This window comes from Dipodomys spectabilis, unplaced genomic scaffold (assembly GCF_019054845.1).
Source record: "Dipodomys spectabilis isolate Male_0828 unplaced genomic scaffold, ASM1905484v1 ptg000017l, whole genome shotgun sequence".
In the NCBI taxonomy this organism is placed as follows: Eukaryota; Metazoa; Chordata; class Mammalia; order Rodentia; family Heteromyidae; genus Dipodomys; species Dipodomys spectabilis.
The window spans coordinates 21,136,261-21,148,487 of NW_024870694.1; the positions used below are offsets into that span (position 1 = coordinate 21,136,261).

The 12,227-nt window shown below is 48.8% G+C and overlaps 1 protein-coding gene across 3 annotated transcripts; it reads right to left on the bottom strand.

Moving 5' to 3' along the window:
* Window positions 1-1,493: 1,493 nt before the first annotated feature.
* Window positions 1,494-11,150, bottom strand: Ap2m1 (adaptor related protein complex 2 subunit mu 1). Of its 3 annotated transcripts, none has more exons than XM_042670044.1 (12): window positions 11,027-11,150; window positions 8,931-9,047; window positions 6,994-7,259; window positions 6,209-6,291; window positions 5,854-5,859; window positions 5,520-5,655; window positions 5,279-5,420; window positions 4,717-4,836; window positions 4,481-4,616; window positions 4,284-4,381; window positions 3,465-3,576; window positions 1,494-2,095 (listed from the first exon to the last, which is right to left on the bottom strand). In XM_042670044.1, the coding sequence occupies exons 2-12, from the start codon at window positions 9,002-9,004 to the stop codon at window positions 1,961-1,963; spliced, it is 1,308 nt and encodes a 435-aa protein (XP_042525978.1). In that variant the 5' UTR covers window positions 9,005-9,047; window positions 11,027-11,150; the 3' UTR covers window positions 1,494-1,960. The 3 variants fall into 3 exon arrangements, with proteins under 3 accessions (XP_042525978.1, XP_042525987.1, XP_042525992.1); XM_042670053.1 differs by having other exon boundaries at window positions 11,018-11,116; XM_042670058.1 differs by lacking the exon at window positions 5,854-5,859.
* Between the last annotated feature and the right edge of the window lie 1,077 nt (window positions 11,151-12,227).

Genomic DNA, 12,227 nt, shown 5'->3' on the forward strand with positions numbered 1-12,227 from the left:
TGCATTTCCAGCCCAATTTACCATGCTTTTTTGGGGGGAGGGAGGGGGTCCGGTGGTGGGGCCTGAACTCTGGGCCTGGGCACTGGTCCTCAGCTCTTCAGCTTAAGGCTAGTGCTCTACCACTTGAGCCACAGCGCCACTTCTGACTTTTTTTCTTTTTGCTTATGTGGTGCTGAGGAATGGAACCCAGGGCCTATGCATGCAAGGCAAGTGCTCTACCACTGAGCCATCTTCCCAGCCCTTTACCATGCTTTTTACTGGAGATGTTTAAGTATCCATCAGAAGTGGCATAAGGAAAACAAAAGCCTCTGGCTAACCCCGCAAGACTCAGGAAGCTAAGCTAATTCTTAGGATGGAATTAAGAATTAAGTTTCTGAGGATGTCTATAAAACCAAATCAAACCTTTGATTTGTGATAATTAGAAAAAAAAATTGCCTTAATGAGGAGGTACATGCTTACAATCAAAGCACTCAGGAGACAGAGGCAGAAAGAGCTTAATCCCAAGCTAAGTCTAGGTTAAGCAACGAAGTCCTATATCAAATTAAAAAGAAAAAGCTGGGAGTCAGTGGCTCACACCTATAGTCCTAGCAACTCAGGAAGCTGAGCTGAGGATGGAGGTCAGCTAGCCCAGGCAGATAAATGAGGTTCTTACCTACAAAACCACCTAAAAGCCAGAACTGCAGGCATGGCTCAGCTCACTTGGGGCCAGCCTTATGGGCATGTGGGAGAATCAAGCATGAGTACCTGGAGTTCAGGTCCCAGTACTTGAACCAAAATAGAAAATACCTTTAGGAAGGATTCTACTCTCAGGGAACTGAGACCAGGTAGGGCTACTTGACCTTAAGGCTGTTTTCTTGTTAAGAGTCAGGAGACCCAAACCAACACCCAAGGATGGCCCAAGACAGGCCTCATTGGAACAAAGTAACCTTGAGAGCATTTAGAAAATTCTACTCAACCAAATGGTGTAAGAAATCATGGGAGAGATGGGAAGGTGGCTCAGTGGTAGAGTGCTTGCCTCTATGTATGAGGCCCTGGGTTTGATTCCTCAGTACCACATAAACAGAAAAAGCCGGAAGTGGCAAGTGGTAGAGCTCTAGCCTTGAGCTGAAGAGCTGAGGACCAGTGCCCAGGCCCAGAGTTCAAGCCTCAAGACTGACAAAAATAAGTAAATACACCTCCAGAGCCTGCCATCAGTGGCTCAGGACTGAAATCCTAGCTACTCAGGAGGCTGAGATCTGAGGATAACAGATCGAAGCCAGCCTGGGCAGGAAAATCTATGAGACTCTTATCTCCAAAAACCACTCACAAAACTGGAAGTGGCACTGTGGCTCAAATGGTAGAGCGCTGAAAAGCTGAGGGACAGCGCCCAGGCCCAGAGTTCAAGCCTCATGACCAACAAAAAAATGAACAATTAAAAAAAAAAAATCATGGGAAAGGCAGTCTTACCAGGTCCCCTCTCCCACTGGGCTCCCCATCAACACTTAGCCACCAAGTTTGTTCTACAGTTTATTGGGTTTATAACTGGACGAAGTCACACGTGTACAAAATGAAGCTCACACTATCCCAAAGCAGAGAAAGGACGGAGGGCTGGGGATCTGTTACTGGCCTTTGGGGAAGCTCCAAGGTGAGAGGCAGCCAACTCTCCCACTCCAGAGGAGTGGCCACAGGGGTGTGGGGAGAGGGACTCCACCTGGCTTTGGTCACAGAACTCATAGTCTGGCACTTGGCCAGGACAGATGGCTGGAAGAGCAGGAACCCCAGAAACCACCCTGCCCAGGAAGCCAAGGGACTGCTCTATCAGTCTCACTTCCAATGTCATTGGTCCAGACCTAGACTCAGGGGCTGGCGCAAAGGGAAGGCAGCAAAGCAGTGGGGAGGAGGAGATATTGATGTGTGGTGGCCAGGGGTAGCTAGACCTGTGGAAGGTGGGTGGGGAGCTGGGCTAGTTGCCTACTGGCAGCTAGCAGCGGGTTTCATAAATGCCACTTCGGCCAATATAGCGCACCCATTTGATGACATCGTGGTCGCTGTAGTTCAGCTTAGGTTCAAACACCTTCAAGTAACGCACCTTGAGGCCAGAGGGGGCAAATGGCACCTGTGAGGAAGAATGCAAGTCAGAAATAGGGCTTCATGGCTGCTCTCCTCTGGCAAATTGGAGCTCTGCTCTACCTCGTGTTCTACAAGTGTTTGAATAACCAGGATTCTGAAAGAAGCTGGAGGGAGCTGGGGTGATGGGGAGTCCTCAATGATGTTTGCAAAAGAAAGCATATTTAAGAATAGCAATCATCTTGGGTCTGAAGTCAGGCCCCATTTTCCATAACTTGAGTCCCTTTAATCAGCAGGCAGCAATAGCCACAGAATCACTTCAGAGAAGTACTTACCCTGCTCAATATATGCATTTGAAGGATAAGGTGGAGAAAATTATAGGTCTAATATGTATATAGCAGTCAATTCATAATTCTGTCTGAAAGGAAACTTGCTGGCTTACCTAACATTCAAGTAATCTAAATGTTTCTAAAGAAATGTTGGGTCAAGCCAGGAGAAGTCGAAAGATTTTTCTTCTTTCTCAGTGTGAATAGCAATTTCTTTTTTCTTTTCCTCTTCCTCTTTTTTTTGCCAGTATTGGGGCTTGAACTCAGGGCCTCCTGTTCTCAATGGCTTTTCTTTTTTTGCTCAGGGTTTCCTCTCTACTACTTGAGCCATGCCTCCACTTCTGGTTTTTCTGTTTAATTCTCCAATTAAGTCTCATGGATGGGGCTGGGAAGGTGGCTCAGCAGTAGAGTGCTTGCCTCACATGCATGAGGCCCTGGGTTTGATTCCTCAGCACCACATAAACAGAAAAGGCTGGAAGTGGTACTGTGGCTCAAGTGGTAGAGCACTAGCCTTGAGCTGAAGAGTTCAGGGACAGCGCCCAGGCTGAGTTCAAGCCCCACAACCGACCAAAAAAAAAAAAAAGTCTCATGGAAATGTCTGTCCAGGCTGGCTTTGAACTGTGATTCTGAGATCTTAGCTTCCTGAGTAGTGAGGTCATTAAAGTTATAGGTCATTAAAAGAGTTGAAGAGTTGAAAAGCTGAGTGCCAGTGGCTCACACCTGTAATCTTAGCTACTCAGTAGGCTTGGATCTGAGAATTGTGGTTTGAAGCCAGCCCAAGCAGGAAAAGTCCATGAGACTTTATCTCCAATTATCTACTCAGCAGGAAGTGGAGCTGTGGCTCAAATGCTTAGCGTGCCAGCCTTGAGCAAAAACACTCAGGGAGAGCACCCAGGCTTTGAGTTCAAGCCCCAGGACCCACACAGGAAAAAAAAAAGTGCTTGTAGTGGTAAAAGAATAGCTAAGAATTAAAGCCATTTCCTTGCTTTCTAGGCCTCAGTTTCCTCACCTCTTAAGGTACAGAGGTTATCTATCTCTTATATCTCTCCCAGCATACCCTGCCATAATGCTTAAACCTTTCCTTTACCATACCTCAAAGTTCATGGAAATGGGGGGTCGAGCCCATTTCTTCTTGTCATTGGTGGGAAGAAGCTCAATCTCTGCACTGATCTGCGATTCCTTCATGCCAGCCATGCGCTTGATTCTGGGAACACAAGGAAAATGGGTAACAAGTACTCATGGCACTTTGGAGGTATTTCAGAGTGTTGTACATTTTAAGCACAAAGGAATGCCCAAGAGTACATGAGAGGGCAAGGAAAAATGGCCAGATTCTGATAACCGCTTGCTATGGAACCTTGGGTCTGCTAGCTCCTGTAGCTCTTAGGGCTGCAGTTTCTGCTTAGAGAGGTGAGCTATCCCTTATTTTTAGATATATTACAAGGAGGGGCAAGTGGGAAAGCCTCTTGAAAACTCCAATCTTTTTTTTTTTTTTTTCTTAAATCAGTCGTGGGGGTTGAACTCTGGGCCTGGGCACTGTCCCTGAGCTCTTCAGCTCAGGGTAAGTGCTCTACCACTTGAGCCACAGCGCCACTTTCAGTTTTCTGGTGGTTAATTGGAGACCAGGGTCTCATGGACATTCCTGCCAGGGATAGTTTTGAACCACGATCCTCAGATCTCAGCCTCCTGAGTAGCTAGGATTACAGGTGTGAGCCACCAGTGCCTGGGAAGACCCAGTCATTTTATGAGCCAAGCCCGAGTACAGGCACTCAAATGCACGTGTAAAGGTGACAGCACAAGCTGAGGTCCTAGAAAAGTTATCACACTTCTACTCCCTAACCCACCCTTAACCTTAGTAAGAAAGTACACTATATAAACTTGAGCCCAGCTGAAAGCCCTGAAGCAAAGACTCACTTCCATACAATGGCGTTCTCGCTGGCCTTGTACTTGGCCTTCCCCTTCATGCAGATTACCTGCACCCCGCTTGTGTTCAGTGGAGTTGGGATTCTCACCTAGAAATAACAGTCAGGAAGCTTTGTTACTAAGTGACCCAATAGAGCTGTCTTTATGTCTATTAACAAGTTATCCCTCCCCAAGTCTCCTCTCCTTACCTCAATCTTCTGTGCTAGGAGTGAGGGCTTGAAGTTGGACTTGATGACCACCTTGACCTCCAGTTTGGTGCGCCCCACTTCCCGCACGAGTGGAATCACCCGGAAAGGAAGGATGATGTCCTTGGTGGTACGATACCTTTGGGGATGGACAATGTTGGCATTGTAGGACTCTTTGTCTCCCACCTTTCTCCCCGCTTGCCAGTAGTACCCACTGCCTCCTCACTCCCTAATGGCACCTCATGAGCTCAAACTCTCCATCTGGTGGGATGAAGCTGATGCTGCGTTCAGAGTCAAACTTGCTGAGTCGCACACACTGGTGGAAGGTGCAGTCATCAATGGCAATTGATTGCTTCCCACTACAAGCACAAGCAGAAACATTCTTCTCATCAGGAATGGTAGGTGGCAGACAGGGAGGCCAACCTACTCCCAGTCCCTTAGGCTATGGGAAGCTGCCAAAAAGAAGCTTCTGACTCTGTCCCACAGTTCAAGATAAGATAGCTTTTCAAGGTTATCACCATCTTTTGAGATCTGTGCTGCAGTAGTCTGGTTGTTTTAGGCATATGAGCAGAGACTGTGGGTAGGTATAGACCAAACAAAGGAGCTTGCTGAGGATAGTAGACTAATGACAATCCTTCCAGCTCTCTTACCAGTGATGCTGAGAGCAATCAGCCAAGCATATCCTCAGATGGAGTTTTTAATTCCACTAGATAGTTCAGAAGGCACCTATTGTCATTAAAACGTCATGGAACACTCCAAGGCCTACCCACTCTTCCCCTCTAGCTCCCCTGACATAAGTACCTCTTGCTTGTTTCATCAGCTGTGCCTTTGCCCTGCTTTTCAATGACAATTTTGTCATTCATCCCAAACTTGCACTCAGGCATGCCACTCAGGTAGCTCTTCATCACCACCCGGCCTGACACATGGGCACTCAGCACCTGCCCTGGTGACAGAACAGATAAACAGAAGCAGCTGAGTCAAACAGGCTCAGGATCCTGCCTGGGCCCCTTTCTGCCTGGAGCACAAGAACATCCTTACTTACCCTGAGGGGACATGAGCAGGTTTACACTCTCCAGAACATCCAGAAAGAGTTCATTCCGACGATACTTGATGCCTTCTCGTCGCCAGCCAATCTGCCCAGTCACTTGGCTGGTGATCTGGGATTGCTCTTCTTTTGTCTATAAGAGGACAGAGACAAGCAGCAATGCCCTCATTCATCCCCCCCTTTCAATAACCCTGTCTCCCCCAACTCCATCCTCATCCCACCCAATTCTGGTCTTCATCTTGGAACCCATCCTCCCCTACCTACAAGCCTCATGGGGCAGGGCCTAGAGAAAACAGCAAACTGCAAAAGTGGAAACCAAGGGAACATTTACCTGATGCTGGAGGCCGCAGGGCCAACAAGATTTCCACAGGAAGCAGCAGGAGAGGCAGTAAAGAAGGAAGAAAGGACGGTTTAGATCCCAAAGGAGAGGCTGTATGCTCTTCTCTTGAGGAACACCAAGCCTCCATGCAGCCCCCACCCCTTCCCCCGAGTGCAGAGGAAATTGCTTAAGCTATACTTATGGTAAGAGAGATGCTGAATCGGCTGCTCCTGGGATGGGAAGGCCACAGGAGGAAAAACAAGCCTGCAGCCATGGCAGGAAGCTCAAGCTAGCACTTCCTGTCAAAGGCAGGCTCATGAAGGGAAGTCAGTCTTTACCCAGTTTGTGATCTGTACAATTCGAATACCTGACTTTTGATGCCCTGCTGGGTGATAAAAGTTTTCAGTGCGCCTGTCTCCGAGTTCTGTGGATAGCCAAAGTCAAGGATCTCTGCAATAGGAAGGGAACCATAAACCCTTGGATAAAACTCAAGGTTTCTTTATCCCATTTCTCCTCAGGCCTGGACATGTCTGGCTAGCACAGCCCCAGTACGAAAATTGTAGCAGGGTCTTGCAATTTTGCAGCATTTACTGTGATTGAACTTCCTAAGCAAAATCTGAATGTCTGATTTTTCTTAAGAAATCACAGAGAGGAAGACACGTGACAAGTGAGAGTTGAGGAAGCCCTGACCTCTAATTTTCTCTAGAAAACAGATGTTGGGAAGGATAAAGGACCTAGAGAGGAACAAGGAAACAGTGTATCGCAATGGAGTATTAGGTCCTCCTTTCCCCTAAGCTCTGAAATAGCTGTTGAGATGAAAAGCTAGGACAATTGTGGAACTAAGGCACAAATCGCCAAAGTGAGAAGAGGCATACTGGAAGCTCAGGGACCAAACCAAGTCAGGTTCCAGCCCTGGGAGAGACCAAAACTTTCCCACCCCCACTTGCTGGCCTATTTTGTGTTCTACTTCAGAGTAGCCTTTAGGTGTCACTGTAACTGGCCTTTCCAGGTGCATGGAAATCCTAATCCTAGAGACCAGATACTTAAGACACAAAGTTCTGAGTGTACTGTGAGACCTGAGATCTATGCCTGCTTCTGGGCCCCACTCAGTTAGGTTCAGCCCCATTCCACCAGCCACCACGCCTTCCTCACCATCCAGTAGCTCGTATATGAGCACAAAATTGTTCTTGATGTTTTCCTCACTGATCTTGCCAAAGTAGGCAGCCATTACGTCACACATTTTATAGAGGAACTCGAAGACCATGGCAGCATTGACATTCTGCTTGGTGACAGCTGCCAGCCAGATGTTAGACCGCTTAACATGGAAGAAGCTGGTGCGAGCGATGTTGGTGACAGGGCTGCGCACCTGCTGCCGTGCATGGATAACATTGACACGAAAGGCATCCACTGCATTCCTCCTAAGGGAAGAAAAGGGTATACAGAGGTTGCTCAGCACCCTCACCAGATGGGAAATAACCACAGATACCAGCAGCCCCACCCTCCACACTGCTAAAATCTGACACTGACTGGAAACCACTAGGGTGGTTCCCTTCTTATGGCTCCCAATGCAGACACTGATGGAGGCCAAGTGCTAGGCTGGTGTCTGAAAGGCACTGGAAATAGGGAAGTCAAGTAGCAATGATACAGTAAGAGGGCAGATGTAATCTCAATAAAAAGAAGTTCATCAAGGATAGAGACTCCCCCAAGCCTGGCCCCAATCTCCCAGCTATAACCTAGTGATACCTTGCTAGCATCCCAGCCCAGAAGACAGAGTCCTAGGGAGCCTAGTGAGCCCACTGGTGGGCAAGCCACCTCCTCTGTAAGTTGGACACAGTCAGTTTGACCTCAGAGAAGGCCTTAATCTATGGGGAGAGAAATACCATGGAGCCATGGAGCTCTGCTGCCCATTCTTGTCCAGGATCCGACTTTAGGGCAAGTTCAGGGAATAAAAAGGGATGATAAAAAACGATGGGGGGCAGGGCCCTCCACCCACATGTACCTGGATGGCAGCTTGATAGGCTGCTTACCTATTGCTACGGCAGCCAATGAGATGGGATGAGAGAAATGACGCCAGCAAGAAGAGGAAAGTGACAGCAACGAGAGAGAGGGTTAGACATACAACACACCAGGGAGGGCAGCATACACTATGACGTAGAAGCAGACAAGTCAGGCAAGAGGTGGAGAGCACAGCAAGGCATGCAATGGTGTGTGACCAGGCCATGGCTTAACCAGGTCCACCCAAGGCAGAAGGAGCCAGCCAAGTTCAAGAAGGCAATGCATTGTCACAAATCTAGCTTAGCCTCATCGCCAACCAATGGACAAACAGCCACAAAGGCCAGGCCAAGCCAGCTATCAGCCAGGGAGCCAAGGAGCTAGGGACACTCCCAATCAGGCCCATTCAGTGAGTATTTATCTTAAGCTCTTTAAAGAAGAAAAACAGCACAAACTAGAGGAGCCTAATCTCATTAGAGCTGCAGAGGCTAGAATAGATTTCAATGTCAGGGAAGAACCTTGGTCTACTGGGTTGGTCAAGGAGAAGTAAGACTATATAGTTTACTGAATCCAGGACATGGAGCTCTCTAGGTCTACTTGGATGGACCAGAAAGAGCATCATTGACTCTCTGCCCTTCAATGACCCAGAGGAACTGAAAAGAGCTAAATCAGCAGCCTCATTTCTGAGAAAGGGAGTGAGTAGAGGATTCAACAGCCCACAAAGGCTTTTAAGTGAATCCAGTTGAGCCTTGTCAATTTAGAAGGGTTTTGGGAACAAGACTGACTTACATGGATCAGTACCTCCAGCCCTGCACTAATCCATTTGCTGAGGCAGCTCTCCTCCTACAAGAAGGAATCAACCTACCTAGGCAAAAGCAACCAGGCCCATTAACCAAGGGGCACAGGAGACAGGAAGGGCATGATTTCCTAAAGTTGTAAGGGGTGATCATTTCGGAGGTCATTCTGCAAGTCTTGCCTGGCAGCCAGCATACAGACTGCTGGGCCAATGCCACCAGTCTTAATGAGAACCAGGCTGAACTGCATGCTAGGGCTGAGGGGCTTTGGTGGTAGGGGCACAGCTGGCTCAGAGGACTCACCCGATATCATCTCGGTAGACCCGGGAGATAAGCACCTCCCCTTTGTGATTATAGATGAATAAGCCTCCAATCATGGCGGCAGCTCAGTCTCCTCCGCCCATCGCTCTGAGAACCGACCTAGGACAGGCAGGGGCAGGGTAAGTAGAGACTTCAGAACCCCTGCCAAATGTCCCCAGTGGGGCTTTGCAGGTCACTTTTTTTTTTTGCAGGTTTACTTTTTGTCCTGACTCAAAGCTCCAGCTTTGAGTAACCCTTCGGACCTCCTAGGCAAGCTCCTCCTCCCCACAGCCAAGCTCCAGTTCCTGTTTATCCCATACTGGAAGGGATAAGGAATCTGAGAGCCTTGGGGCTCAGGATCCTAAGGCCATTTTGACCCTTCTCCCTTTTGTGTGGCTGAGTCACAGAATAACCCCGCCTCCACCCTTCACAGAGCTGAGCTCAGCAAGGATTCTTTTTGGGCCCCCTTCCTGTGTAGATTCAGGCTTTAACCAGTGAGTCACTGGGAAGGCTTGCCCAGGGTGCCAGGAATGGCGGTAGGAATTATTCCTGCTGGCTCAAGCCTGAGGCACCATAGGCACAACCTTTAGGGCACACAGTCTCTCAGGCTTCTCTACCCTTCTAAGAAGGGCCTGAATCTCCAGAAGTCTACACATTCCAGGAAAGGGTGTGCAGGATGGGGTGAGGGGAGAGAAGGGAGGCCTCAGGCCCTGACATAGACCCAGGAATGTGGCCTAAGCCAGCACATCTCTTCAGGCAGCCAGATAAGCAAGCAAAAGTGCAGAGTTCAAGAAAGGCTTCAGTGCTGGTAAACTACATTTCGATGACCTAGCTGTTTATTACAGTTATTTCTAACCCTCCCCCCCTTTCAAAGAGTTCTGGAGTGTGGTAAAAATGAGTTTGTGTGTTTGTCCAAGTTTATAAAATTAATAGATCCTTCCAGCCAAAACTGACTCCAGGCCCACAAACAACTCATTTCTGGACTGAGTGCTCAGAAACAAGGGGACAGAGTAAGTCAGAATGCCTGAATTTTCTGAATTAATTAATCTTAGACTGTTTGAAAAAACGGGTAATTTGGCATTAGATTTCCTGGATTAGCTATAGTATTAAAATTTCACAGCGTGTAGTTTAGCAGACTTTCCTAAGTTGGAAAATAAAGCCTTTTACTGTGAGGGTCACTGTCATCCAGACCAGTTAGAAATCTCTCAAGGGGGCAGACACATTCCCATCCCTCAGTCCCAAGGAAGCTGGGAAAGGAAATGTAAAATGGAGGTAGAACCCCGGGCAAATGACCAAGTCCACAGGTACCAAGAAGGTAGGTCAAAGCACCAGAACCAGAGGTGGAGCATTGGACAGGAACAAAATGCTGAAAGCCTGGCAGTAACTGCCAGCGGGGTTGGGCCCCTAGTTGCAACCAGAGCTGGTGGGGGCCCCTAAAGGGAAGGGGTTCTCCTCAAAGAAAAGAGGAAAAAAATGGAAGAGACTGACAATGGAAAATAAGGGGACACTGGGAGCCGGAGGCCTACTGTGTGGTTTCAGAGCAGAGGCATGAGGGGATGGTGGTCTTTTCGCCGGAGTGGGGGTTGGAAGGAGACATCTTGGGAAGAGATGGAACCTTGGGTGCGGGGCTGTCACGGGTCTGAAGAAGAGCCGCAGGGTATCTCCGAACTGGGAGGAGGATCTGCGCGGTCTAAGACCTGTCACCATCCCCAAACCGGCACCAGGGGATGTCACGGTCCCGGGAGACAGGGGAATGGTCTCTCCCCGAGGCCGGGCGTCGGGGTCTTAGGTTTGTCACGATCCTAGAGAGGGATCGCCGCGAGGCGGCCCGGCTCGGGAAGGATCCGCGCCGGTCCCCGTCTCCCGAGAGCGCACGGCGGGTCAGGCGGAGGGCGTCGCTCCGCGCCCATGCAGCAACCGCGCCCAGAGCGCCCCCACCCAGCCGTCAGCTCCCCGCTGGGTCTGAAGGCTGAGGCCACTCCCGGGCGTGGGCAGCTTTCTATCCAGCTCAGTGCAGAAAAGAGCAAAGCTGGGCGGTAGGTAGGGCGGGCGACCCGCGACCTCCTCTCCCACCCTGTAAGGCCACATCCCCAGCTCACCTGGCGTCCGCGGCCCACTGTTCAGCCGGCCCAGCCACTATCCGGTTCCCAAGATGTCCGCCCGCCCCCCAGCTCTCCAGCCCGCTGCCTCGGCTTTCACTGCAGTGCCGTGGCCCCGCCCCGGACTCAGCTGCGCCTGCGCACCGGCCTCTCGCGCCGACTACAAATCCCATAAGACCCTGCGGCCTCTTCGCGGACAATTCTGAGCGCCCTAGATTTAGCAAAACTACAACTACCGACTGCCTTTTGAAAGCCCGTGACCTTAGCACGCCGTACCCGAAATACACGTCCCTGCACTCATTGTCCCGCCTACTACGCTTTCCTTACTGAGCATTTTGGGAAGTATAGTCTCTCAGCCCCTGGGTTCGTAGTTCAGAAAGTGAATTAGTTTGTTGAAGTTGTAAACTTCGAAATGCTGTATGTAAGCCTTTCAGAGTTCTAGGTCTGGCTAGCTTCACTTTACACAGATTGGCAGAAGTGCTAGTTCTGAACTTACCGCTTTTTAACACTACCTCTATTTTCTTATATATTGGTTTCACACATCAGCACTTTTTCCAAAGATTAAGATCCGAGAAATAGGATAGTGATCGTGCAGATTAATTCTTGGGAGAAATACATTAAAGCTTCTCAAAAAAGTATCAGTGATCTCATCAATACTTGTGACTGTATGTGCCATCTAGCACAAACATTTCTTAGGAAACGATAGGTAGGTATTCAAAAAAGAAAGAAAATGGTAGATGAGCTGAATTTAGCTGGACATGGGATTCAAAATCCTCTCTCTGGTAGACATAATCTTCACATCCAAGCACAGAGAATGAAACAGAGCCAAACCTTGAACATGTAAAGCATGATAGGTTCTTGCAGGAACTGAAGAAAGTTTGTTGGCTCTTCTTTGCATAGGAAGAAATGTCCTATTGCATTCTCTGGGCAGGTCTCAGGACCATCATGGAAGGAAGGAATGAAGGAAGGGGAAAAAGGTGTGTGTGGGGGGGCAAATCAAGTTGGAATCTTCCTGTCTCTAGCAACCTTCTGACAGAAGCATGACCTAGCTTTCCTCAAACTCTGGTCAGAGCCTGACATTATTGCTATCAAAAATAGATACAGTTCATCTTTGAGCCAGTGTTCAAGACTCTGCAAAAGATTTATATTCCAAACATACCCAAAATGCTTGCCAATTTAAAGTAAATAATGATAGTGATAA